Source organism: Rhinoraja longicauda, chromosome 21 (genome assembly GCF_053455715.1).
Source record: "Rhinoraja longicauda isolate Sanriku21f chromosome 21, sRhiLon1.1, whole genome shotgun sequence".
NCBI classification, from domain to species: domain Eukaryota; kingdom Metazoa; phylum Chordata; class Chondrichthyes; order Rajiformes; family Arhynchobatidae; genus Rhinoraja; species Rhinoraja longicauda.
The window spans coordinates 18,940,911-18,964,583 of record NC_135973.1 but is presented as its reverse complement, the minus strand read 5'-3'; the positions used below and the strand labels follow the sequence as shown (position 1 = coordinate 18,964,583).

The 23,673-nt window shown below is 50.3% G+C and overlaps 1 protein-coding gene across 1 annotated transcript; it reads left to right on the top strand.

Moving 5' to 3' along the window:
- Positions 1-779: 779 nt before the first annotated feature.
- nlrc3 (NLR family, CARD domain containing 3) lies at positions 780-23,456 on the top strand. Its single transcript, XM_078418519.1, has 17 exons — positions 780-988; positions 3,828-5,583; positions 8,793-8,879; positions 9,654-9,737; positions 9,817-9,900; positions 11,238-11,321; positions 11,944-12,027; positions 13,034-13,117; positions 14,624-14,707; positions 15,237-15,320; positions 16,668-16,751; positions 18,011-18,094; positions 18,546-18,629; positions 20,008-20,091; positions 21,104-21,187; positions 22,231-22,314; positions 23,096-23,456. Exons 1-17 carry the CDS (start codon positions 805-807, stop codon positions 23,184-23,186), a joined length of 3,210 nt encoding a protein of 1,069 aa, XP_078274645.1. The 5' UTR covers positions 780-804; the 3' UTR covers positions 23,187-23,456.
- Positions 23,457-23,673: the final 217 nt, after the last annotated feature.

Genomic DNA, 23,673 nt, shown 5'->3' with positions numbered 1-23,673 from the left:
CACAGATCTGACTGTCCCTGACTGCGCATCCTGACACCCACAGTAGTCTAGTATTGGATGTCATGCCATGACTCGCCCTTGGGTTCTGTGGCTGGCAGGCATTAAAGTGAAACTCCTATTATAGTCACTGAGTCTTGGTGCGTGATGTCATGAGATACATGGAGGCACAAGAAACTTCGCCTCTCATAGACTCAAGAAGGGTCCCGACCTGAAACATCGCCTGTCTTTCCCTCCCCAGACGCTGCTAGACCCACTGACTTCCTCCAGCACTTCGTGTTTTGATCTCATTAGAGACAAGATGCCAGCTATGGTTGTTCGATCCACTCCTTTCCCTGCAATCTCCTCCTGCCTACCACACTCCAGGGTCTCAGTGCGATAGATGTCTCTGTCCCCAGCACGAGCCTGAATTAATTGCTGGACCATTGGTGGCTGTACTGGGCACTCAGCTCTGGGATTTCCCTCAGCCCTCCTCGTCTGCTGCCTCTCTCTTTACAATGTTCTTCACACCTATATCGTCACCCAGCCTTTGGCCTTCACTCCAATATCCTTATGCGGCTTGGAGCCACAGTTGGTTTGATAACGCTCCTATGAAAGACCTTGGGATGTTTTGCTATGTTAAGGTGTTCTGCTAACACACACGGTTGTAGTTAATCTTGTTGAATTTTATTTGGAGTATGGAAGGTGAATCTGGATTTTTAATCCCAGTTGTACCTTGTCCGTGTTCCAGGTATTTGGATCAACAGGTATCGGAAGCACCTGGTTAAATCCATCAATGGGCCCTTTCTGGAGACGATAATTCGCTACATGAAGAGGCAGGATCTGATGAGCACTGAAGAAGTCAATCAGATTCAGGAACTGACCGCCCCATCAGACAAGGCGAAGGCAGTGATCGATGTCCTCGCTGGGAAAGGAAGCACAGCCTCTGAGTCCTTGCAGACCTTCATAGAGACCACTAACTCACAGCTCTATCTTTTAATTACATTCTACGGTGAGATGTTTACATTTCATGTGAACTGTTTACTCCCATTTCCTCAGACCTCCTGGGGCCTCAGGGCTCAGTCTGAAGAAGGTACCAACCCGAAACATCACCTATTCCTTTTCTCCAGAGATGGTATCTGATCCGCTGAGTTACTCCAGCTTTTTATGTCTTCTGTGAAAGGAGATCTCGGGCTTACCCCCCCTCCCAGAAGCTTGCCCCCCCCCTCCCGGAAGCTTGCCCCCCTCCCGGAAGCTTGCCCCCCCTCCCGGAAGCTTGCCCCCCTCCCGGAAGCTTGCCCCCCTCCCGGAAGCTTGCCCCCTCCTCCCGGAAGCTTGCCCCCCTCCCGGAAGCTTGCCCCCCTCCCGGAAGCTTGCCCCCCCTCCCGGAAGCTTGCCCCCCCTCCCGGAAGCTTGCCCCCCCCTCCCGGAAGCTTGCTCCCCCCCAGAAGCAGAACAAAGCTGGTTGCCGCTCTACCACCCCTCCTTTTTCTCTTCCTCTTTGCTTCTTCCTCCTAACTGCCTAATCAGTCAGTAAGTTCTAACCAGTCAGCTCAGACAACAAAAGCTTTTCACTGTACGTCGGTACACGTGACAATAAACTAAACTGAACAGATCTGCAACCACCCACCCTCCACAAGCTGGGGTTAATTGGACTGCAGTATAAATCACTGGCAGAAAGGAAGAGCCAGCATGCTTGTGAATGTGGCTGGTTGGTCACTGGCGTTGGTTTTTAAACAAGAATAACTTGGCCTCTCAAGCCTGTTCCACCATTTAGTCTGACCTCAAATCCTCTGCACCAAATCCCCATAGTCCTCAATCTCTCAATCTTTCCAAAATATATCTACCTCATCTTTACATATTTCTAATGAGCTAGGATTCAGCACTCTCTGGGACAGAGTTCCAGAGGTTTCCTATCTCTGCAGGAAGAAATCCCTACATACCTGGAGATACAAGGAGCTGCAGATAAAAACATAGATGCTGGAGGAGGCTATTTGGCCCTTCGAGCCAGCACCGCCATTCATTGTGATCATGGCTGATCATCTACAATCAGTAACCTGTGCCTGCCTTCTCCCCATATCCTTTGATTCCACTAGCCCCTAGAGCTCCATCTAACTCTCTTTTAAATTCATCCAGTGAATTTGCCTCCACTGCCTTCTGTGGCAGAGAATTCCACAAATTCACAACTCGCTGGGTGAAAAAGTTTCTTCTCACCTCAGTTTTAAATGGCCTCCCCTTTATTCTTAGACTGTGGCCCCTGGTTCTGGACTCCCCCAACATTGGGAACATTTTTCCTGCATCTAGCTTGTCGAGTCCTTTTATGATTTTATACGTCTCTATAAGATCCCCTCTCATCTTTCTAAACTCCAATGAATACAAGCCTAGTCTTTCCAATCTTTCCTCATATTTCCTACCGGCGGTACGGTGGCGCAGCAGTAGAGTTGCTGCGTTACAGCGAATGCAGTGCCGGAGATTCAGGTTCAATCCTGACTACGGGCGCCGTCTGTACGGAGTTTGTACGTTCTCCCCGTGACCTGCGTGGGTTTTCTCCGAGACCTTCAGTTTCCTCCCACACTCCAAAGACGTACAGGTATGTAGGTTAATTGGCTGGGCAAATGTAAAAAAATTGTCCCTAGTGGATGTAGGATAGTGTTAGTGTGCGGGGATCGCTGGGCGGCGCGGACCCGGTGGGCCGAAGAGCCTGTTTCTGCTCTGTATCTCTAAATCTAGAAAATCTAAATCATATGACAGTCGCTCCATCCCAGGGATTAACCTCGTGAACCTACGCTGTACTGTCTCAATAGCAAGGACGTCCTTCCTCAAATTAGGAGACCAAAACTGCACACAATACTCCAGATGTGGTCTCACCAGGGTCCTATACAACTGCAGAAGGACTTCTTTGCTCCTGTATTCAAATCCTCTTGTTATGATTGGCTTTCTTCACTGCCTGCTGTACCTGCAAGCTTACCTTCAGTGGCTAGTGTACAAAGACACCAAGGTCTCGATGCACTTCCACATTACCTAATCTGACACCATTGAGATAATAATCTGCCTCCTTATTTTTGCCGCCAAAGTGGATGACCTCACATTTATCCACATTATACTGCATCTGACCACTCACTCAACCTGTCCAAGTCACCCTGCAACCTCCTAACATCCTCTTCGCAGTTCACACTGCCACTCAGCTTTGTGTCATCTGCAAACTTGCTAGTGTTACTTCTAATTCCATCATCCAAATCATTAATATATATTGTAAATAGTTGCGGCCCCAGCACTGAACCTTGTGGCACTCCACTCTCCACTGCCTGCCATCTGAAAAGGACCCATTTATTCCTACTCTTTGCTTCCTGCCTCCTGTCTCCTGTTCCAGATGCTGGAATCTTGAGCCAAACATAAGTGGATCAGGCAGCACCTGTGGAGGGAATGGACAGGCGATTTTGCAGGTTGTGAAATAGATATGCAATGTTTCAGGCTGGGAATATCGGACCTGTAACGTCACCTGACTATTTTCTTCACAGATTTTACCAGACCTGCTGAGTTAGTCCAGCATTTTGTGTTTTACTTACATCTCGGTTTTGTATCACCAGTCCCTTACCTTGAAACTATACCTTGTTATTTTCTTGTGTTGTTCAATCCTCAGTGTATGGAACTGATGCGCTACAATGCTGTGAACTGTATACCTTTTTCTTTGCTCTGTCTATTGTACTTGAGTTTGACTTGATTGTATTTATGTATAGTATTATCTGATTTGTTTGGATAGCATGCAAAACACAACTTTTCACTGTAACTCAATACAAGTGACAATTAATAAACCTGAAGCTCATCTCAATCTCTTTTGTTCTTGTTGAAAGAACCAATGATACAGAGGCACATGGAGGTTCTACACAGCAGGTTTGGGAGTGGGAATGAAATCACGACGATGTGTGCAAAGCCGTCCCTGGACCGACTGACAAACCTGCTGCTGATCGACGGGCTGACGGACATCCAACAGAAGGAGCATGATGTCATGCAGGTAGAGGCCATCAGAGGTATGAATAGCAGCTCAAGACACACGCCTCTGGACCGGCTCTTCCTCCCCTTGACGAAAGTCAGTATCCCCCCACGGATTTCGGTGACTGTTGGAGTGGCTGGAATTGGTAAGAGCACGTTGGTAAAGGTCCTGCTGTACAAGTGGTTGAAGAGAGAGTTGTACAGAGAAGTCACCTTCATATTCCCCTTCATGTTTCGAGAGCTCAACTCCTTTGAAAGGATATCAGCGGAAAAGTTGGTCAAGTTGACCTTTCCCCACATTGCCGAAACCAACCATATTCTGAACGGGTCGGCAAAGGTGGTGTTGGTCTTCGATGGGTTGGACGAGTTCAGGTATCCACTGGAGTTCTCAAACTCCCAGATCTGCACTGACCCAAAGAAAGACATCCAAATTGACAACCTGATCACCAACATAATACGGGGCAACATCTTCTCTCAGGCAACGGTCTGGATCACCTCACGCCCTACCGCAGCCAGCCAGATCCCAGCCGGTCTCGTGGACAGAATGACGGAACTCAGGGGCTTCAAGGAAGGTGAGATGAAAGACTTCTTGGAGACAGTCTTTGAAGAAAGGTCCATCGCTACGCGGGTCTTTTCACAAATAAAGGCCCATAAGTCACTGAACATCATGTGCTCCGTGCCTTCCCTCTGTCTGATGATTGGCCTCTCCCTCGCATACTACCTCAGAACCTGCATTGATGGTCACAAGGCCGGCAACTTCCCCCAGACTATGACTGAAATCTACACCTATTTCTTCAAAATGATTCTCAATGGGGATTGGCAGGAAAAGGAGCAGGAACCACTGAAGATTGAACAAGCCTTCAGCAACAACAAGAAACTGATTGCGGGCCTGAGCAGGCTGGCATTTTATGGGTTAATCAAACGCAAGTTTGTTTTCTATGAGCAGGACATGAAGGCCCATGGCATTGACCTCTCATCACTACAGGGAAGCTTGTGCACTAAGATCTTTGCCAAGGATGAGTCCAATATCTGTACAGTTTACTATTTTACACACAACACCTTGCAGGAGTACCTGGCCGCCACCTACTATTATACAGCTGCCAAAAGGGCCATCTTTGACCTCTTCACCGAGAGCACCATGTCTTGGCCCAAGATCGGCTTCCACAATCACTTCAAGAACGCGGTGACCAAGTCGCTGCAGTCAGAGGATGGTCACCTGGACATCTTTGTGCGCTTCCTCTCGGGCCTCCTCTCACCGGAGGTGAACAGGTTGTTGCAGGGCCTGCTCCTCACCAAGGACGAGCACCACAGCTACCGCACCCAGGCAGCGCATCACCTGCAAGGCTGCCTCAACACCGACTATGTCATCTCCTCCAGGACTGTCAATCTCATGCACTGCCTGCACGAGCTGCGGCACACCGACATCGCCAAAGGGGTGGCGGACGCGCTGCGGACTGGCAGCCTGGCCGGGAAACTCACGCCCGTCAACTGCTCCGCTCTAGCCTACCTCCTGCAGGTCTCTGAGGAGTGCATGGAGGAGACCAACCTCTCCAACTGCCTCAGCTACAACATCTTCAAGAGCTTGCTCCCCCGCCTCCTCTACTGCCACAACCTCAGGTACAGGCTTTTAAACAGTGAGTGATGGGGGCCTGGGACATGCTGCTGGGGGCGGTGGTGGCAGATGCAACAGTGATGTTTAACACGCTTTTGAATAGGCACATGGATATGCAGTGAATAGAGGGATATGGATCATGTACAGGCAGATAACAGTTGGTTTTGGCATCATGTTCAGCAAAAACAATGTCGGCTGAAGGGCCTGTCCCTGTGCATTATTGTTCTATGTAATATGTAGAAACAAGGAACTGCAGATACTGGTTTATACAAAAGGACACAAAGTCTGAAAGGTCCCAACCCAAAACGTCACCTATCCATGTTCTCCAGAGATGCTGCCTGACTTGATGAGTTACTCCAGCACTTCTGTGCTCTGAGTAGCTGGAGAAACAGACTGCTGCACTGTGAGGAGTACTGTGCAGAGGGAATGCGGCACTGCCTGAAGTAATCCCTTCTGCTTATACGTGATCCCTCCATTCCCTGCATATCCATCTGCCTATCTAAAAACCTCTTCAACACCACTATCATATCTGCCTCCACCACCACCCTTGGCAGTGCATTCCAGGCTCCCACTACCCTCTGCCCTGCACATCTCCTTTAAACTGTCCCTTTCTCCTTGCCCTCTAGTGTTTAATATTTCCACCTTGGGGAAAAAGGTTGTGACTATCTACCGTATCTATGCGGCTTATAATTTTATGTCCTTCTATCAAGTCTCCACAGCCTCTGATGCTCCAGTGAAAATAATCCAAGTTTATTCAACTTCTCCTTGTAGCTAATACCCTCTAATCCAGGCTGCATTCCAGTAAACCCTCTCAGTTATGACTGAAGAAGTGCTGTACTGTGGAAGTTTTTGACTGAAGGAGTGTTCATCATCATCATATATATGCAGCCGGAAACAGGCCTTTTCGGCCCACCAAGTCCGTGCCGCCCAGTGATCCCCGTACATTAACACTATCCTACACCCACTAGGGACAATTTTTACATTTACCCAGCCAATTAACCTACATACCTGTACGTCTTTGGAGTGTGGGAGGAAACCGAAGATCTCGGAGAAAACCCACGCAGGTCACGGGGAGAACGTACAAACTCCTTACAGTGCAGCACCCGTAGTCAGGATCGAACCTGAGTATATATATGATATGAGTGTTGTACTGTAGAGGTATCATTGAAGGAGTGTCGTAGTGTGGAGTTTTTTGACTGAAGGAGTGTTGTACTGTAGAGGTATCATTGAAAGAGTACTGTGGAGGTCTCACTGAAGGAGTGTTGTACTGTAGAGGTATCACTGAAGGAGTGTTGTGCTGTGGAGGTTTTTGACTGAACGAGTCTTGTACTGTAGAGGTATCATTGAACGAGTGTTGTACTGTGGAGGTCTCACTGAAGGAGTGTTGTACTGTACAGGTATCACTGAAGGAGTGTTGTACTGTGAGGATCTCACTGAAGGAGTGTTGTACTGTGGAGGTCTCACTGAAGGAGTGTTGTACTGTGAGGATCTGACGGAAGGTTTGTATTGCACAGGCCATTGGTTATAATGCGATTTCAATCGGTTCAACTTGAGAACCACTTAAAAGTTACTTTAGAAATTGACAAGCAGAGAAAAAGCTGTCTTGGAGAAAATATTTTCCATGTATCCTCCCCGCAGTGATCAGGCACCATTGTCTCTAAGAACACAGCTGATAGTTTCACTGTCGGTGGCGATTGATTTTGACACTTGTGCAACAATACTCTATTAAACAATGCAATATATAGCTTTTAGAATTTTTGGTGTGCACTATCAAAAATAAACTTATTGCTATTAAAAAGACCTTTATTTTTGAAAATATGCAGATAAAAGAACCCTGCAAGTTCAGATAATCGCGAGTCTGAAACTCTCGTGTCCCTAACCCCTTTTCAAGAGGGCAGCAGGGTTAAGCCAGGTTAGTCAGGCCAGTGAGTGAGACATCAGTGGAATGGAAATATTGGAAACAATTCTGAGGGATGGGATTAATCTGCTCAAAGAGGCAGGGGCAAATCAGGGACTTTATTTACTGGAATCCTGGCTGACTAATTTGGCAGATTTTTTTGAGGTGAGTAAGTGTATCTCGGTGCATAGACCATTGGACAGTAGATCCTTTGACAAAGTCCCACATGGAAAGCCAGTCCAAAAGGTTAGACCCCATGGAATCAAGGGCAGCTTGGCAAATTGGATCAAAAAATGGGTTTGACAATAGGAAGCAGAGGGTTATTTGGGGAGGATTGCTTTTGAGATGGGAAGCCTGTGAGCTGCGGTATACTGAGGAATTGATCCTGAGACCGTTGCTGTGTAATAAAAACATCAATGTCTGGATGTGAATATTGAAGAGATGATTCATAAGTCTGCAGGCGGCAGTGTTGTTGAAAGTGAGGAGAGGAGTGAGGAGGCACAATGGTTGGTGAGATGGGCAGAGCAATGGCAGATAGAGTTTAATCCAGAAAACATGAGGTGATGTAATTGGAAGGACTGATAGGCTAGGAAATACATGATGAATGGTTGGTCCTAGGGGAACTTCCAAGGTTTTCCATAAGCCTGGGTAATGTCCGATTCACCTCTATCCCATTGCGGATGTTGGCTTTTGGCAATGAAACTGATGTGCGACAATGCTGAGAACTATATTCTCTGGGCGGCACGGTGGCGCAGCGGTAGAGTTGCTGCCTTACAGAGAATGCAGCGCCGGAGACCCGGGTACGATCCTGACTATGGGTGCTGTCTGTACGGAGTTTGTAAGTTCTCCCCGTGACCTGCGTAGGTTTTCTCCGAGATCTTCGGTTTCCTCCCAACCAAAGACTTACAGGTTTGTAGGTTAATTGGCTTGGTAAATGTAAAGGCTGAGGGGGACTTGGTTGGGCGGTATAAAAGTATAAGAGGCCCGGAACAGGTTATTGAGTGAAGAACCTCCATAATCAATGGTGTTAGGTTAAAGGTGATTTTTCACACATGGGTGGTTGGAATGGGGAATGCACAGGCTGAGGGAGTGGTGTGGGGAGGTGGGCACGCTCTCATCGAGGTATTACGACCAGCACTTGATCCAGAGGTTACTGACCAAGCCTGAGCATTGCGGTTAGTATAGATGGCACATGGGTCCGGCACACCCACGTGTAACTTCTCCGTACAGTAATTGCCACCTCTCCAAGTGTTCGGTTCCCTTCCGTGACTCATCGAGCTGTGAGTGCTTCTCAGTGATTTAATTTATTTCATAAAGGTTGGAAAACAACCAGTTCAAGGACAACGTGATGGATCTACTGGGGAGCCTGCTGAGTGCCAAGGACTGCCAGATCAGAAGGATTAGGTATGTCCGTCTCTTAATGCCTTCCTGTGTAGGGTAGCAGCCTGGGGCACCTTCGCTCACCTCAGCAGCACGGGTAAAACACACAAGCAGGCAGCATCTCTGGGTGGGTCAGGGCTCCTCTGCAGCTAGCGTGCACTCAAGGCTGGGTGTAGGTCGCCACAGCCAACACAAGGGGGGCCTCAGCGTTGGTTTAATAATAAAAAATACAATCAAAATATCTCAAATACGAGTGGAACAATAGTCGGCTCTTCCAGTGATGGTCAACCTTCAGGAGTGTGCTTCTTAGTCAGCATGACCACGTTATCCTCAGTAAAACCTCTAAGCCAACTCCCCCTGCGGGGATGGGCTGGCAGTGGGCAGTGCACGGGATTGGAGAGGCAATGGAAGTTGGCTGGGAGAAGCTAGACAGTGCCAACAGGCTGGAATAACAGTGGTGGGATGGCAGAGTGTGCAGGCGTTGGGCGTGGACACTGGGCTGGGGTGGCAGTGGGCACAGGCAGTAGAGTGTGGCACAGCACTGGCATGGAGCAGGCCTGTGGCACTGGTTGGGAAGATGCAGGCCAGTGCCACTGGTCTCACATGGCTGTGTGCACCGGCACTGGGCTGGAATGCCAATGGGCACAACTGGGAAGGATTGCACTGGGTGGGACGGCAGTGGATACTAGCACAGGGCTAAAACAAAAGTGGGCACGGGGATGGGTGTTGCCTGGTCTCTGCTTTGCAGGGTGCCAGCTTGTTTGCTCTAACCCGGCCTCTGGATGTTGTTTTGAACAGCTTGGCTGAAAACCTGATCAGCAACAAGGGGGCAAAGGCAATCGCTCGCTCGCTGATGGTGAACCGCACGCTGTCTGCCTTGGAGTGAGTACTTCTACCACTGTGTGTTCTGCCACCTCCCTCCCCCTCCACCATGCCTCAACTGCCCTCTGTTCCCCCACAGCCTCCGGAGCAACTCGATAGGCCCCAAAGGAGCCAAAGCATTTGCCGATGCTTTGAAGATAAACCAGAGCCTCGTCTCGCTGAAGTAAGTGACTCAGTGGGCAGGGACCCAGTGGGAAGGGCCTCAGTGACTCTGTGGGCAGGGAGGGGAGGGGAGGGGAGGATGCGGGGAGGGCTGGGGAGAAGGAAGAGTGGGGACAGGCCTGCGGAAGAATGAATGATGTGCGCAGATAGTGCAGCTTCCTGTGTGTGGCTGAGCTCTCTGTCTCGTGTACAGGGTGTGGTTTGTGTTGCCAGACTTGGGCTACGCCGCCCTGACTGAGGGATTGTGGGCCAAAGGGCCTGTCCATCCCTGTGCTGTACTCTTCTGTGTTCTATGTTATACAAATTCTGCCTGACCTGCTGAATGTTTCCAGCATTTCCTGTTTCTTTTCATTTATCTTTATTCTTGCATTGAAACCCCTTGCAAGAAACGGCAATGTCCTCTTTTTTTCTTAAAACAAAATGTCACCTAAACGTCGCCTATCCATGCCTGACCCACTGAGTTACTCCGGCACTTTGTGTTTTACTCAAGATTCCAGCCTCTACAGTTCCGTGTTTCTCCAGCCTGTTTGTTTTCCGAATTGCATGCCGTACCTGCAGCTTAACTTTATGTGAATCACATTCAAAGGCCCCGGGTCCCTCTGAATACCAGAGCCTTTCAATTTCTCACCATGTACGAAAACACGCCACCGTCTGCTTTCCTCTATCAACTTGGGTGACGTGACAGCACATTGACCAACGTGTTGCTGCCCAGTCACTTAGCTTGTCCAAGTCCCCCCCCCCCCCCCCTCATGCCTCTTAGCATCTGTTCAGCACACGCTCCCTCCCCCGCTTAGCATCGTCAGCACATTGGAAATATTACACAGATCCCTCTCCCAGATCACTGAGGTAGATTGTGAGCCCCTGTAGCTCAGCACCCACTCCATGACACCCAGTAATCATGATCATGACCCCCGCCCTGTGTCACCCACTGTCAGGGCTCAAGGGGGAGACTGGATAAGCTGGAGCTGCTTTCCCTGGAGTGTGGGAGGCTGAGAAATTGGAAATGATAAATCAGATAATTAGAGGTCTTACAAAGATATATAAAATCACGACAGGTGAATGGGCAGCCTTTTCCCCATGGCAGGAGAACGAGGACAGAATCGTTGAGCAGGAAACAGGCCCTTTGGCCCATCTCGTGCTTTCCTTTGTTCGCTTTGCCTCTCTCTGTCTCTCCCTCGTCCAGTGTTGAGAAGGGTCCATGACCTGATACCCCGACAGTTTCTCTCCCGCAGACGATGCTTGACCCTCTCCTTTTTGCAGGACCTCATCCCGTTGGGTGTGAAGCAGGTATCAGGGGCCCGGCAGCTACCTCTAATGTCTGGCTTTGTTTACCCGCAGCCTTCAGAATAACTTTGTGGGTGACGAGGGAGCAAAGTTCACTGCCGAAGCTCTTCACGTCAATCGGAAGCTGGCTGTGTTGAAGTAAGCATTCCATCCAGTGACCCGTCGTGGCTCCCACCCCTGGCGCTGAACCACTCCCGCGGGCGCGGGCTGCAGGCTCGGGTTCTCCTGTTCTCCTGCCTCCGGGGAGAGGAATGCTGAACAAAGGCAACCCCCCACCCCTCTTTGTAACCCCACCCTGCCACCAACCTGGAGGCCAGATGGTGAGGGGCTCAGGAATCAGGCAGCTCCACCCCACCCTTCCGAAGCCACAAACGCTGGTATGAACTGCAACACCAGGTAAGGCAACACAGTGGTGCCAGGGACCCAGCTTCGATCCTTACCTCGGGTGCTCTCTGTGTGGAGTTTGCACGTTCTCCCTGTGACTGCATGGGTTTTCTCCGGTTGCACCGGTTTCCTCCCACATCCCAAAGACGTGCAGGTTTGTAGGTTGATTGACCTCTGTAAATTCCCCCTCGTGTGAAGGGAGTGGATAAGAAAGGGATAACATAAAACTAGTGTTTTATGGCTGATTGACGGTTGGAGTGGACTCGGTGGGCCAAAGGGCCAGATTTTATGCTGCATCTCTAAAATTAAGACTAAAAACTAAAACCTGGTCCTCCGAATGAACTGCAGAAATCAAATGCCTCGCTCTTCATTTCAGCCTTCAGAAGAATTCCATCACCCACGAAGGAGCCAAGCGGATCGCCAGCGCTCTGAAACATAACGACAGCCTGAAGGAGCTCAAGTAACTACCTGCGGGGACCGGGGTTGCCCGCTGATTCTGACTGGGGGCTCAACACCAACACTAACACCAGGCGGGGAGGTCAACCAATGCCTGGGCTACTTCCACCCTGGTCAACCTGCCCAGATCCCTCACCACCCAGTCACTCCCTGCCCCATCTCCCCACCACCCAATAACCACCAGCCATCCCCCCCTCCCTCCCTTCTCGCCACCCAGCTCCCTCCATCAGCAGTCGCTGAGCCCAGGTGGGGTGGTGGAGCCCAGGTTAGGTGGTGGAGCCCAGGTTAGATGGTGGAGCCCAGGTTAGATGGTGGAGCCCAGGTGGGGTGGTGGAGCCCAGGTGGGGTGGTGGAGCCCAGGTTAGGTGGTGGAGCCCAGGTTAGATGGTGGAGCTGAGGTGGGGTGGTGGAGCCCAGGTTAGGTGGTGGAGCCCAGGTTAGATGGTGGAGCCCAGGTTAGATGGTGGAGCCCAGGTTAGGTGGTGGAGCCCAGGTTAGGTGGTGGAGCCCAGGTTAGATGGTGGAGGCCAGGTTAGGTGGTGGAGCCCAGGTTAGATGGTGGAGCCCAGGTTAGATGGTGGAGCCCAGGTTAGATGGTGGAGCCCAGGTTAGGTGGTGGAGCCCAGGTTAGATGGTGGAGGCCAGGTTAGATGGTGGAGCCCAGGTTAGCTGGTGGAGCCCAGGTGGGGTGGTGGAGCCCAGGTGGGGTGGTGGAGCCCAGGTGGGGTGGTGGAGCCCAGGTGGGGTGGTGGAGCCCAGGTTAGATGGTGGAGCCCAGGTTAGATGGTGGAGCCCAGGTTAGATGGTGGAGCCCAGGTGGGGTAGTGGAGCCCAGGTGGGGTGGTGGAGCCCAGGTGGGGTGGTGGAGCCCAGGTGGGGTGGTGGAGCCCAGGTGGGTTGGTGGAGCCCAGGTGGGGTGGTGGAGCCCAGGTGGGGTGGTGGAGCCCAGGTTAGATGGTGGAGCCCAGGTTACAGTAGATGGTGGTGCTGACTTGTGCCTTGTTTTGCAGCCTGTGCGGTAACTGTACCGGTGACATTGGAGCCAGTGCCTTAGCTGAAGCTCTGAAAGTAAACAGAAACCTCTCCGCACTCAAGTAAGTGCTGAGCTGTGTCCTCCCGTCACCATCCGCTGCTTAAACATGCTGGATGTTAGAGCAGGGGGTTCATCCTAGGAATGGCTGCAGGAGGAGGGTGTGATGAAGGGGGGAGTATCCCTGTCCTCCCGTACCTCCGCCCCAGCTCTGTCTCAGTCTTCCTGAGATCCCCATGTGATGGAGCGCTGGTGGTGCTTCTGCTGTGCGGCTCCAGAGACCCAGGTTCGATTGTGACCTCCAGTGCTGTCCCTGTTTCCTATTGTTTGCCAGCTTTCTATGCCAATCGTAATATTCAATGACCTACCATGTAGCACTCTATCAGTCACCTTTTGTAACTGCATATACACCATATCAACTGAATTTCCCCTCGTCTAACCTATTGCTTTATCAGAAGATCCATCAAGTTCATGTCACAATTAATTTTAACAAGCCCTTCCTGGCTTTCTCTCAAAGACCATTCCAGTTGCTGACTGCTGATGCTGTCATGATAGTTGCTTCTACCATTGTCCCCAGGTTAAAAGGACTGATCATGGTTCCTTGACTTTTCCTTACAACCTTGATAAATGTAACACAGTTTTCAGCCCTCAGGTTCCATGTTTGGAAGTTTATGGCCAAGGTCTCTTGTTTCTTCCCTCACCAACCGAGGACGCGTCTTTTCTGTGCCAGGAACGTTCCCCACTTCCAGCCAGCCTTCCAGAATATCAACACCATCCTCCGAAGCTGAGTCTCCAGATTGACGTACAAAACCTGACTGCCTGAGCCTCCATGATGAGATCTCCCTCAGTTCCATCCACCCGATCCTGCAGCCCATTTACTCTTCATGTGCCTCACGAAGACTTTAGACTGTTTCACGACTGTTTGCCACCCTCATTTCTCTACCCATTTTGGCCTCTTGTTTCCTTTTTTACTTCCTCTCTGAACTTTCTGTGATCCCCTTGGATCCCACTTGTTGTCAACTTGATATTGGTCATGCACACCTTTCCTGCTTTGTTTACTCTCTATCTTCTGAGCAGCAGAGAGCCTTGCCTCCGGTTCCCCTTCGCATCACGACCAGTCTCGCTGTTTGACTGATTGAAAACTTCTAGCCCTTCATGACTCTGAGCTCAGAGACAATGAAACACAAAGTGCTGGAAGAACTCAGCGGGTCAGGAGGCATCTGTGGAGGGAATGGACAGACGACCTTTCTGGTTGGAACTCTTCTTCTGACCCACCAAGTTCCTCCAGCACTTTGTGTTTTGCTGAAGATTCCAGCATCTGCAGTTGCTTTGTGTCAGCAATCTGTTTCCTGTGAGAATTCTCCACGGAAAAATAGAACAAAGCACTGTACAGCACAGGAACAAGCCCTTTTGCCCACAATCTCCGTACCGAATACGATGTCAAGATAAACTAACCTCTTCTGCACGTGATCCCGATCCCTCCTTTCCCGCGTTAATTGATTATCGTGTAACTGGCATCGATCGACCAGGCTTCGCTGGACACTGACTCATGTGTTCTTTCTTCCTCCAGTCTCCAGAGTAACTCCATCAGTAACAACGGTACCACCGCGCTGACTGCAGCTCTCACACTCAATGAAGGCCTAACCGACCTGAAGTAAGGCTCCAGCCCTGGTGCCCCTGTTGGGGACTCCTGCTCCCCACCCCCCTCCGTCCCTTGTGCATGGGCCGGTGGAAGTGACCTGACGTGGCTGGCTGTGGCAGAGTGACTGGTGTAGTGTTGGGGGATGCTCCGTGTAGCTGTTGCCGGGAGCAAAGGGTGTGACGTGCAATACATAAACCGGGAGAGTGGCCGTTCAGTAAATATTCCTTCAGCCCTCACCTCCGGTGCCGTTTATGTGGTGTTTGCTTGTCCTCCCAGATCCCATGGACAAACAGATCTGTAGGTTCATTGGCTGGTGTAAATTGCCCCAAACAAGTTAGTGAGTGGTAGAGTCTGGGGGGAGTTAATGGGAATGAGAGAAGTGTAAAAGGAGATTACTGTAGGATTGGTGCAGATGGTTGTTTGATGGCTGGCACAGGCTGGATGGAGCGAAGGGCGTGTTTCTTGCTGCGTGACTCCGCGACTGTGAGGGGAAAGGGAGGAGTGATTTTCAGTTTTATTAAAACTGTGTTTCCATTTGCAGTCTACGAGAGAATTCTATCAGCTTGAACGGCGCGAAGGAAATTGCAAACGCCCTGCGTGTAAACAAGGTGCTGAGGAACCTGGAGTAAGTCTTGACCAGGAGTCTGTCCTCAAAGATAGAGTCACACATCGTGGGAACAGATCGTTCGGCCGAACTTGCCTACACCAACCAATGTGTCTCATCTATACTTGATGTCCCACTTGCCTGTGTTTGGCCCTTATCTCTCTAAACCTGCCCTATCCATGTACCTGTGGAAATGTTTCCTAAACGTTGCAATACCTGCCTCCACTACCTCCTCCGACAGCTTGTTCCATACACCCATTACCCTTTGTGTAAAAAAGTTACCCCTCATATTCCTATTAAATCTTTCTCCCCTCACCTTAAACCTGATTCTCGATTACCCCACTCTAGGCGTTTACCCGATCTATTCCTCTCATGATTTTGTACACTTCTATAAGGTCACCTCTCATTGGCATGTCCAGGAATCATCCAGGTCCAACACACACCTTCCACTAATCTATTGGAATAATCCTGGTCCATGTTGGGGATAAGGACATTTAACGCCATCCTGAATATTTGGGAGAAAGTGATTCTGGCCCCTCACTGCAAATATGTGATCCATTTAAACATTTAAACTGGACTCAAAGAGAGCACAAGGAACAGCAGATGTTGAACTCTTGAGCAAACACAAAGTGCTAGAGAAACTCAGTGGGTCAGGCAGCATCTGTGGAGGGAATGGACCAAGGACGTTCCAGGTCAGGACCTTTCGTCAGACTGATGGAGTAGTGGGGGAAAAGCCCCCACCTCTTTTTTTGCAGGTTTCTCGTCTCTCCTCCATCAGTCTGAAGAAGGGTTCCAACCTGAAACGTCGCCTGTCCATTCCCGCCACAGATGCTGCCTGACCTGCCAAGTTTCTCCAGCACTTTGTGTTTTGTACAAAGGAGAGCAGTTCTGCTCTGGGTTTCTTCTCCATGAGTGCGGCACGGTGGCGCAGCGGTAGAGTTGCTGCCTTACAGCGAATGCAGCGCCGGAGACTCAGGTTCGATCCTGACTACGGGCGCTGTCTGTACGGAGTTTGTACGTTCTCCCCGTGACCTGCGTGGGTTTTCTCCGAGATCTTCGGTTTCTCCCACACTCCAAAGACGTACAGGTTTGTAGGTTAATTGACTGGGTAAATGTAAATATTGTCCCTAGTGTGTGTAGGATAGTGTAAATGTGCGGGGATCGCTGGGTGGCTTGGACTCGGTGGGCCGAAGGGCCTGTTTCCGCACTGTATCTCTAAATCTAAAAGAATCTAAAATCTAAATAACGTGAACGTCCCTCCCCTCCGCCCCGCCCCCCCCCCCCCCCCCAACACAGCAGGCTGTGCCCCCTCCCCGGCTGACACTGACGGTGGCAGCATCCCTCAGTGTTTGTGTTCCTCGTTTTCAGTCTGACGGCGAACCTGCTGCACGACGAAGGGACGGCAGCCATTGCCTCCGCTATCCAGGAGAACCAGACCCTCACATCCCTGCAGTAAGTTGTCAATGTCCCCGTCCGGGATCTCTGTGTGTCGCTGGGTCACTGCAGCAGATCCTCAGAGTGGAGGACACAAGGTGCTGGAGACACAGCGGGTCGGGCAGCATCTGTGGAGAATGTGGATAGGTGACGTTTCTGGTTGGGGTGAGCCTCAGAGTGGAGGCTTGCTCCGGGCCATCATTGCTGGGCCACTGGAAATGCTGGTGGAGGAGCGATGGCCATCTCCCACATAGAATGATCCCCGTATGTCGCCTGTCCATTCCCTACACAGATACTGCCTGACCCGCTGAGTTCCTCCAGCACTGAGTGGATTCCAGCGATGGTCCCCCTTCCAGGACCGACACCTACAACCAGCGAGTTATGATTCATAGATATGGGGATGATGCAAGGGTTAATGGTGCTGTGGATAACGAGGAAGGTTGGCTAAGCTTACAGAAGGCCATGAATCAGCTGGAAAGTTGGGCAGAGTGTTGGCAGATGGAGTTTAATCCTGACAAGTGTGAATGATGTATTTTAGGAGGTCAAATAGGGGTAAGACATACACAGTAAGTGGTTGGGCACCAATGTAATCGGGTATAGTCTTTCTGCTGACTGGTTAGCATGCAACAAAAGCTTTTCACTGTACCCCTTACACGTGACAATAAACTAATCTAAAGTAATATTGATGAACAGAAACCTAGTCCATAGTTCAAGTCCATAGCTCTCTGAAAGTGGCCACACAGCTGGTTAGGCTGATGAAGAAGGCACTTCCCCTGTCCACCAGTCACAGGACCACTGCCCATCATCACCCAACCCCCTGGCCACTTGGACATTCCTCACCCTACCCCTCGTGCTGGGGGTTGCTGGTGGGGTGAGGGGTGGGTGCCCTGTTGTGCTGCCCCCTCGGTGTCAGGTTTGTTTATGCTGCAGCCTGTGGGAGATGTACGTGGGAGACTTTCTGACCCCACGTACCTCTTGAGACAGGGCAGAGGAACGAGCAGGGCTCATCGTGTGACGGTGGAGACGGGGCACGGATAAACTGCGTCCTCCTGTCCTCGAGGCTGGGGACCCAAACCCAGCCAACGGCTTGTGGCGACACGAGGAACTGCAGGCGCTGGAATCCACACAGGTGCTGGAGGAACTCAGTGGGTCAGATAGTATCTGTGGAGGAATGGATAGGCAACGTTTTGTGTCGGGACCCTTCTTCAGACTGAACAAATTGTGGAGTGTGTGTGTGAGATGCGGGCGATCACTAACGTGTGTCCACCTTCTCTCAGTCTGCAGTGGAACTTCATCAGCCCAGACTCTGCCAAAGCACTGGCTCAAGCACTACAGTCCAATCACAGCATCACCAGCCTTGAGTAAGTACCCTTTCCCCTCATCCGCCGCTCTCCCCCCTCTCCCTCCCTTCAACCCCCTTTCCACTCTCCCCCCTCTCCACCCCTCCTCTCCAGTCCCCTCACCATCCCATCCCCCTCTATCCTCTCTCCTCCCCTCTCACTCCCTCTCTTTTGCCCCCTTTCTACACAGCTGGTAGAGCAGCTACCTCACAGCGCAAGAGACCTGGGTTCAATCCTGACCTTGAGTGCTGTCTGTGTGAATTTTCCACGTTCTCCCTGTGACCGAGAGTCTGGGTGTTCTCCCACATCCCAAACACGTGCGGATTTATAGATTAATTGGGTGTTGGATATAGATGAGTAGGTGGAATCTGGGGTAAATTGATGAATTTGAGAGGAAAATTAAAAACATGGGGTTAAGGTAGGATTAACATAAACGGGTGTTTGATGATTGTCATGCCTTTTTACCTTCCAGTCTTCAGGAAAACAGCATCGGAGATGAAGGGATCATCGCTCTATCTGCTGCGCTGAAATGCAACTCCGTGCTGACCTCCTTGTAGTAAGTCTCAACAGTTTGTTCATCCCAAACAATGTACATGAATGTAAGATCGTTGGAAACAGGTAGTGGAGGTCGTTCCCCACTCCGCTACTCCACAATCTGGCTGATTTACGCAGTGCCACTTCCCACACACGCTCCATATCCCTCATAGAACATAGGACAGGACAGCACAGGAACAGGCCCTTCGGCCCACTTTGTCCGTTCCGAAGTGATGCCGTTAAACTAATCTCCTCTGCCTCCACATGATCCATATCCCATTCTGTGCAAAACCATGTGCCCATCCAAAAGCCTCATAAATACCACTATTGTATCTGCCTCCACCGACTACCATTTATAAAATAAATCCTGCCCTGCACATCTCCATTAAACTTTGCCCCTCTTATCTTAAAGGTATGCCCTCTGTTCTTTGACATCTCCACCCTGGGAGAAAGGCTTTGACTGTCACCCTGTGTACCCATCTCCGTAATAAATGTGGCAATCTCTGTCTTTATTGTATGAAACAACTGAGCCTTCACAGTCCTTGGTGGAGAATTCCAAACATTCACCATCCACTGGTGGAAGAAACCTCTCCTCTGCTAAAATAATTTGCAGAGAATTGTGGACGTAGCCGACCATCACTCAAACCAACTTCCCTTCTGTTGACTCCATCTACACTGCATGCTTCCTCGGCAAGGCCACCAGCATAATCAAGGACAAGTCTCACCCCAGTCACTCCCTCTTCTCCCCTCTCCCATCAGGCACTGTTGGAAAACGCATAGTTCCAGATTAAGAGACAGTTTCTTGCCAGTTGTGATCAGGCAACTGAACCATCCTCTCATGAACTAGAGAGCAGTCCCAGTTTACCATCATTGGAGACCCTTGGACGGTCTTTAATCAGACTTTACTGGACCCTATAGTCTTTCCGGTAATTGGACAGCACCCAACAATAAAGCTTTTCAATGTACCTCGGTACACGTGGCAATAAACTAAACTCCACACACTGGTCCAAGAGATAATGTTACAGGTGTTGGAGAGGAATAGTTTGCAGTCCTGTAGGGGGGGGGGGGGGGGGGGGGCGGGGGGCGGGACTACTGAGGGCTGTATTGGAATCAGCACAGGCTCAATGGTCCCAATCCGAAATGTCACCTATCCATATTCTCCAGTGAAGCTGAATTACTCCAGCACTCTGTCTTTGTTTTGTAAACCAGCATCTGCAGTTCCATATTTCTATAGACTCGATGGCCTTCTTATATACCGTCATGACGATTCTGATTCTTTGTTGTTAAGATAAGGTGTGAACTGTTGCACAATGTGTTCATTTATACTGGGTGTGCCTGCCTTGATCGGCGTTGTACGCAGTAACGTGAAGCTGTGTTGTTGACTGGTTCCCTCCCTGCAGTCTACAGGGGACATCCGTGGGCGAGAGAGGTGCCAGGGCCTTGGCTGATGCCTTAACTGTGAACCGTAGCCTCACCACTCTGGAGTGAGTACATGGCTTGATCTTCATTGGTCCGCATCTCCACACACACGTGTACTGTCGAAGGGAAGGGCGGGGATCACCCTCCGTGTTGTTCAACCAGAGCCCCGGTGAAGTATCGCATCGCCCGGACACTGAAAGCAGCTGGTTGATCCCTCTCATTCCTACTGTATGTGTCTGTACATCAAATTTATCAATCAACAATCTCTTCACTTTTTAATTTAAACATCATGACATGTCATGGGAGATTGTGACTGTGAAATGCGTGTCCGTGTGTACGCACAGGAACATGTATGAGTATATGTATGCATGTGTAGGTCCACATATGTATATGTATGCATGTGCAAGTCCACATATATGTGTATACTGCATGTATGCAAGTGCACGTTAGTTTGGCTTATCGTCACATGTACTGAGGTACAGAGAAAAGCTTTTGTTGCGTGCTAACCAGTCAGCGGAAAGATAATACATGATTACATTCGATTCATTTACAATGTGTAGATACTTGATAAGGGAATAACGTTTAATGCAAGGTAAAGCCAGCAAAGTCCGATCTAGGATAGTCCGTGGATCATCAAAGAGGTAGATAGTAGTGCAGCAGTAGTGCTCTCTCGTTGTGGTAGGATGATTCAGTTGCCTGATAACAGCTGGGAACAAACTGTCCCCGAATCTGGAGGTGTGCGTTTTCACACTTCTATACCTGTTGTCTGATGGGAGAGGGGAGAAGAGGGCGTGACTCATCCTTGATTATGCTGGTGGTCTTGCCGAGGCAACTTGAGGTATAGATGGAGTCAATAGAAGGGAGGTTGGTTTGTGTCATGGTCTGGGCTGCGTCCACAATTCGCTGCAATTTCTTGCAGTCTTGGATGGAGCTGTTCCCAAACCAAGATGTGATGCATCCTGTTAAAATGCTTTCTATGGAATGTATGTGTAAATAAATGTGTGTGCACATGTACATGTGTGTGTATACATGTACATGGCCTGTGTTCCTGGCAGCTGAGTGTTTGGTCTCTTCTAGTCTGCGAGGGAACGCTGTGGGTGTGGCTGGTGTGAAGGCGATCGCCTCTGGTCTGAAAGTTAACAACAGCCTCCGGACTCTCAAGTAAGTGCATTCTGATGCCTTGGGTTACCATGCGCTCTGGGATAGCACAGCAATAACAGCTGAATTAAATGGCAACACAGCATCAAGCTGGACTGGCCCAAGCTCCAGGTGAGTCGGCAACAAGCACTGTTAGCTGAGCTCGGCCGAGTAACTGGCAGCCACACTAACTGTTCCCAATGTGTAACACAGCACGGAACAGGCCCTTCGGCCCAATTCACCCTTGCCGGCCAAGATGACCCGTCTCTATGTTCCGCAATTTCAAGCCTGTTTTTGATGTCTCTCCTCCAAGTATCTCTGCTCATTCCTCACCAGGTAGATAATTCTGCATAACCATTTAGTTTAGCGATACAACATGGAAACAGGCCTTTCAGCGCACAGCGACCATTGATCACCCGTTCACACTAGTTCTGTGTTATCCCACTTTCTCATCCACTCCCTGTACAATTTACAGAGGCCAATTAACCTATAAACTAGGATGGGAGTAGAAACCAGAGCACCCAGAGGAAACCCTCGCGGTCTTAGGGAGAACATGCAAACAATGTCTGCGCCCAACATGGTACTAAGATCAACTCTTATCCATATCCCTCCATATACACATACTTATCTAAAACACCACTATCATACCGGCCTCCACCACCACCCCCGGCAGCGCGTTCCAGATACTCGCTACACTTTGTGCCATGTACATCTCCTTTAAACTTTGCCCCTTTCACCTTAGAGCCGTGCCCTCTAGTCTTTGACATTTCCATCCTGGGAAAAAGGTTCCAACTACCCGATCTATGTCACTCGCTCACTATGTCAATTAACTTAATATACTTCTATCATATCTCCCTTCAACCTCTCAAAACTCCAGTGGAAACAATGAGGTCTGTCCAATCTCTCCCTGTCGCTGATACCCCCTAATCGACTCACTGTCACCGGAACAAACTAAAGCAGGAAATCCTAGTCTACATTCCAGCCTCCAAGTTGAGTTACTGTGGATGTTGGGACTGCTGACCCAGTCGGGTGTTGCCCTGTTGATTCCCGCGTTTGTTGTGTTGCAGCCTTCAGGAGAACTCCTTGGGGCTGGATGGGGCCATGTGCATTGCCATCGCTCTGAAGTACAACCACAGTCTCGCCCACATCAAGTAAGTGTCTCCCTTCTACTGGTTCTGGCTTGCCTCACGCTCGGCCTCGTTCCTCTTCAGCCCTGGACGACCAAACGTGAAGTGACTGAGGCGACTGTCAATCTGAGCACTGCACAGGATGCTACTGGGTTTGATGCTGTCAATGGGAGGTCACCATAATCTGTCGCCCCCACCCCTCCCCCATTCCCTCGGCAGCAGGAGACCTAGTGACCGTGCGATGGGACGTAACTGGTCCGCACTCCTCCACCCATCACGGCCAGAGGTCAGTGTCACAGCACAGAAACAGGCCCTTCCACCCATCGTCCATGCTATCATTTACATGATAGAACAGCACAGCACAGAAACAGGCCCCTCGAACGATGCTAAGACCAATCCTTATTGTCTGCACCATCTATTTTGTTCCATTCCCTGCATAACCATTCTTCATTCATTCCATTTTGTTATTCTCCTGATTCTCATGTTTACTCCCATCAATTTGCCCAGATTCCACCCCTCACCCCCATTCCAGGGGCAATTCAGGGAGGGCTAATTAACCCACTGACCCACACATCTGGCATATGGGGGGAAACCAGAGCATCTGGAGGAAACCCACATGTCACAGGGAGAACATGTAAACTCCACACAGACAGCACCCAAGCTCGAGACTGAACCCGGGTCGTGGGCGCTCGGAGGCAGCAGCTCTGCCCTCGGTGACACTGCGCCGTACACAGCAAGAGTTAAAAATTCCACAGGACCACAGGGCAGCACAGTCTGACACCTCTTTCCATTGATGCTTTCTCAGTCTCCAGGGCAACAGGATTGGCGAATCGGGAGCAAAGGTCATCGCTGCTGAGATCAGAAGCAAGTCTCCTCACTGTGTGGTTGAGATCTGAGTCGGGCCGGAGAGGAGCCAGTGGCAAGGGACATCTCTGTGGCCAGGCCTTGGACAGACAGCTCCATGTCACCCTGGTCTCATTCACGTCTACATCCCCAGGAGCTGGTGTGGGGAGCGCTGACCCCTAACCCCGGGAGCTGGCTTGGGGCACAGTGACCTCTGACCCCTGGAGCCGGTGTGGGGTGCAGTGACCCCTGACCCGGGGAGCCAGCGTGGGGAGTAGTGACCCCTGACCCCAGAAGATGGTATGGGGAGCACTGACCCCTGACCCCCATGGAATGGCCTGTCACCTCCCTGCTGACCACAGGTTGGGGTCTCACAGTGCAGTGATCCGTACTATCCACAGTTGGTGTCAGAGGTGGTGTGGAGTCACTGTGGGAGGTTTCCCACACCTTGTTCCATTTGTAAATATGTTATTTACAGTATAAATTCTTATTTATCATTTTTCAGTTAAAATAATTAAAAAATAATAACTTAATAATAAC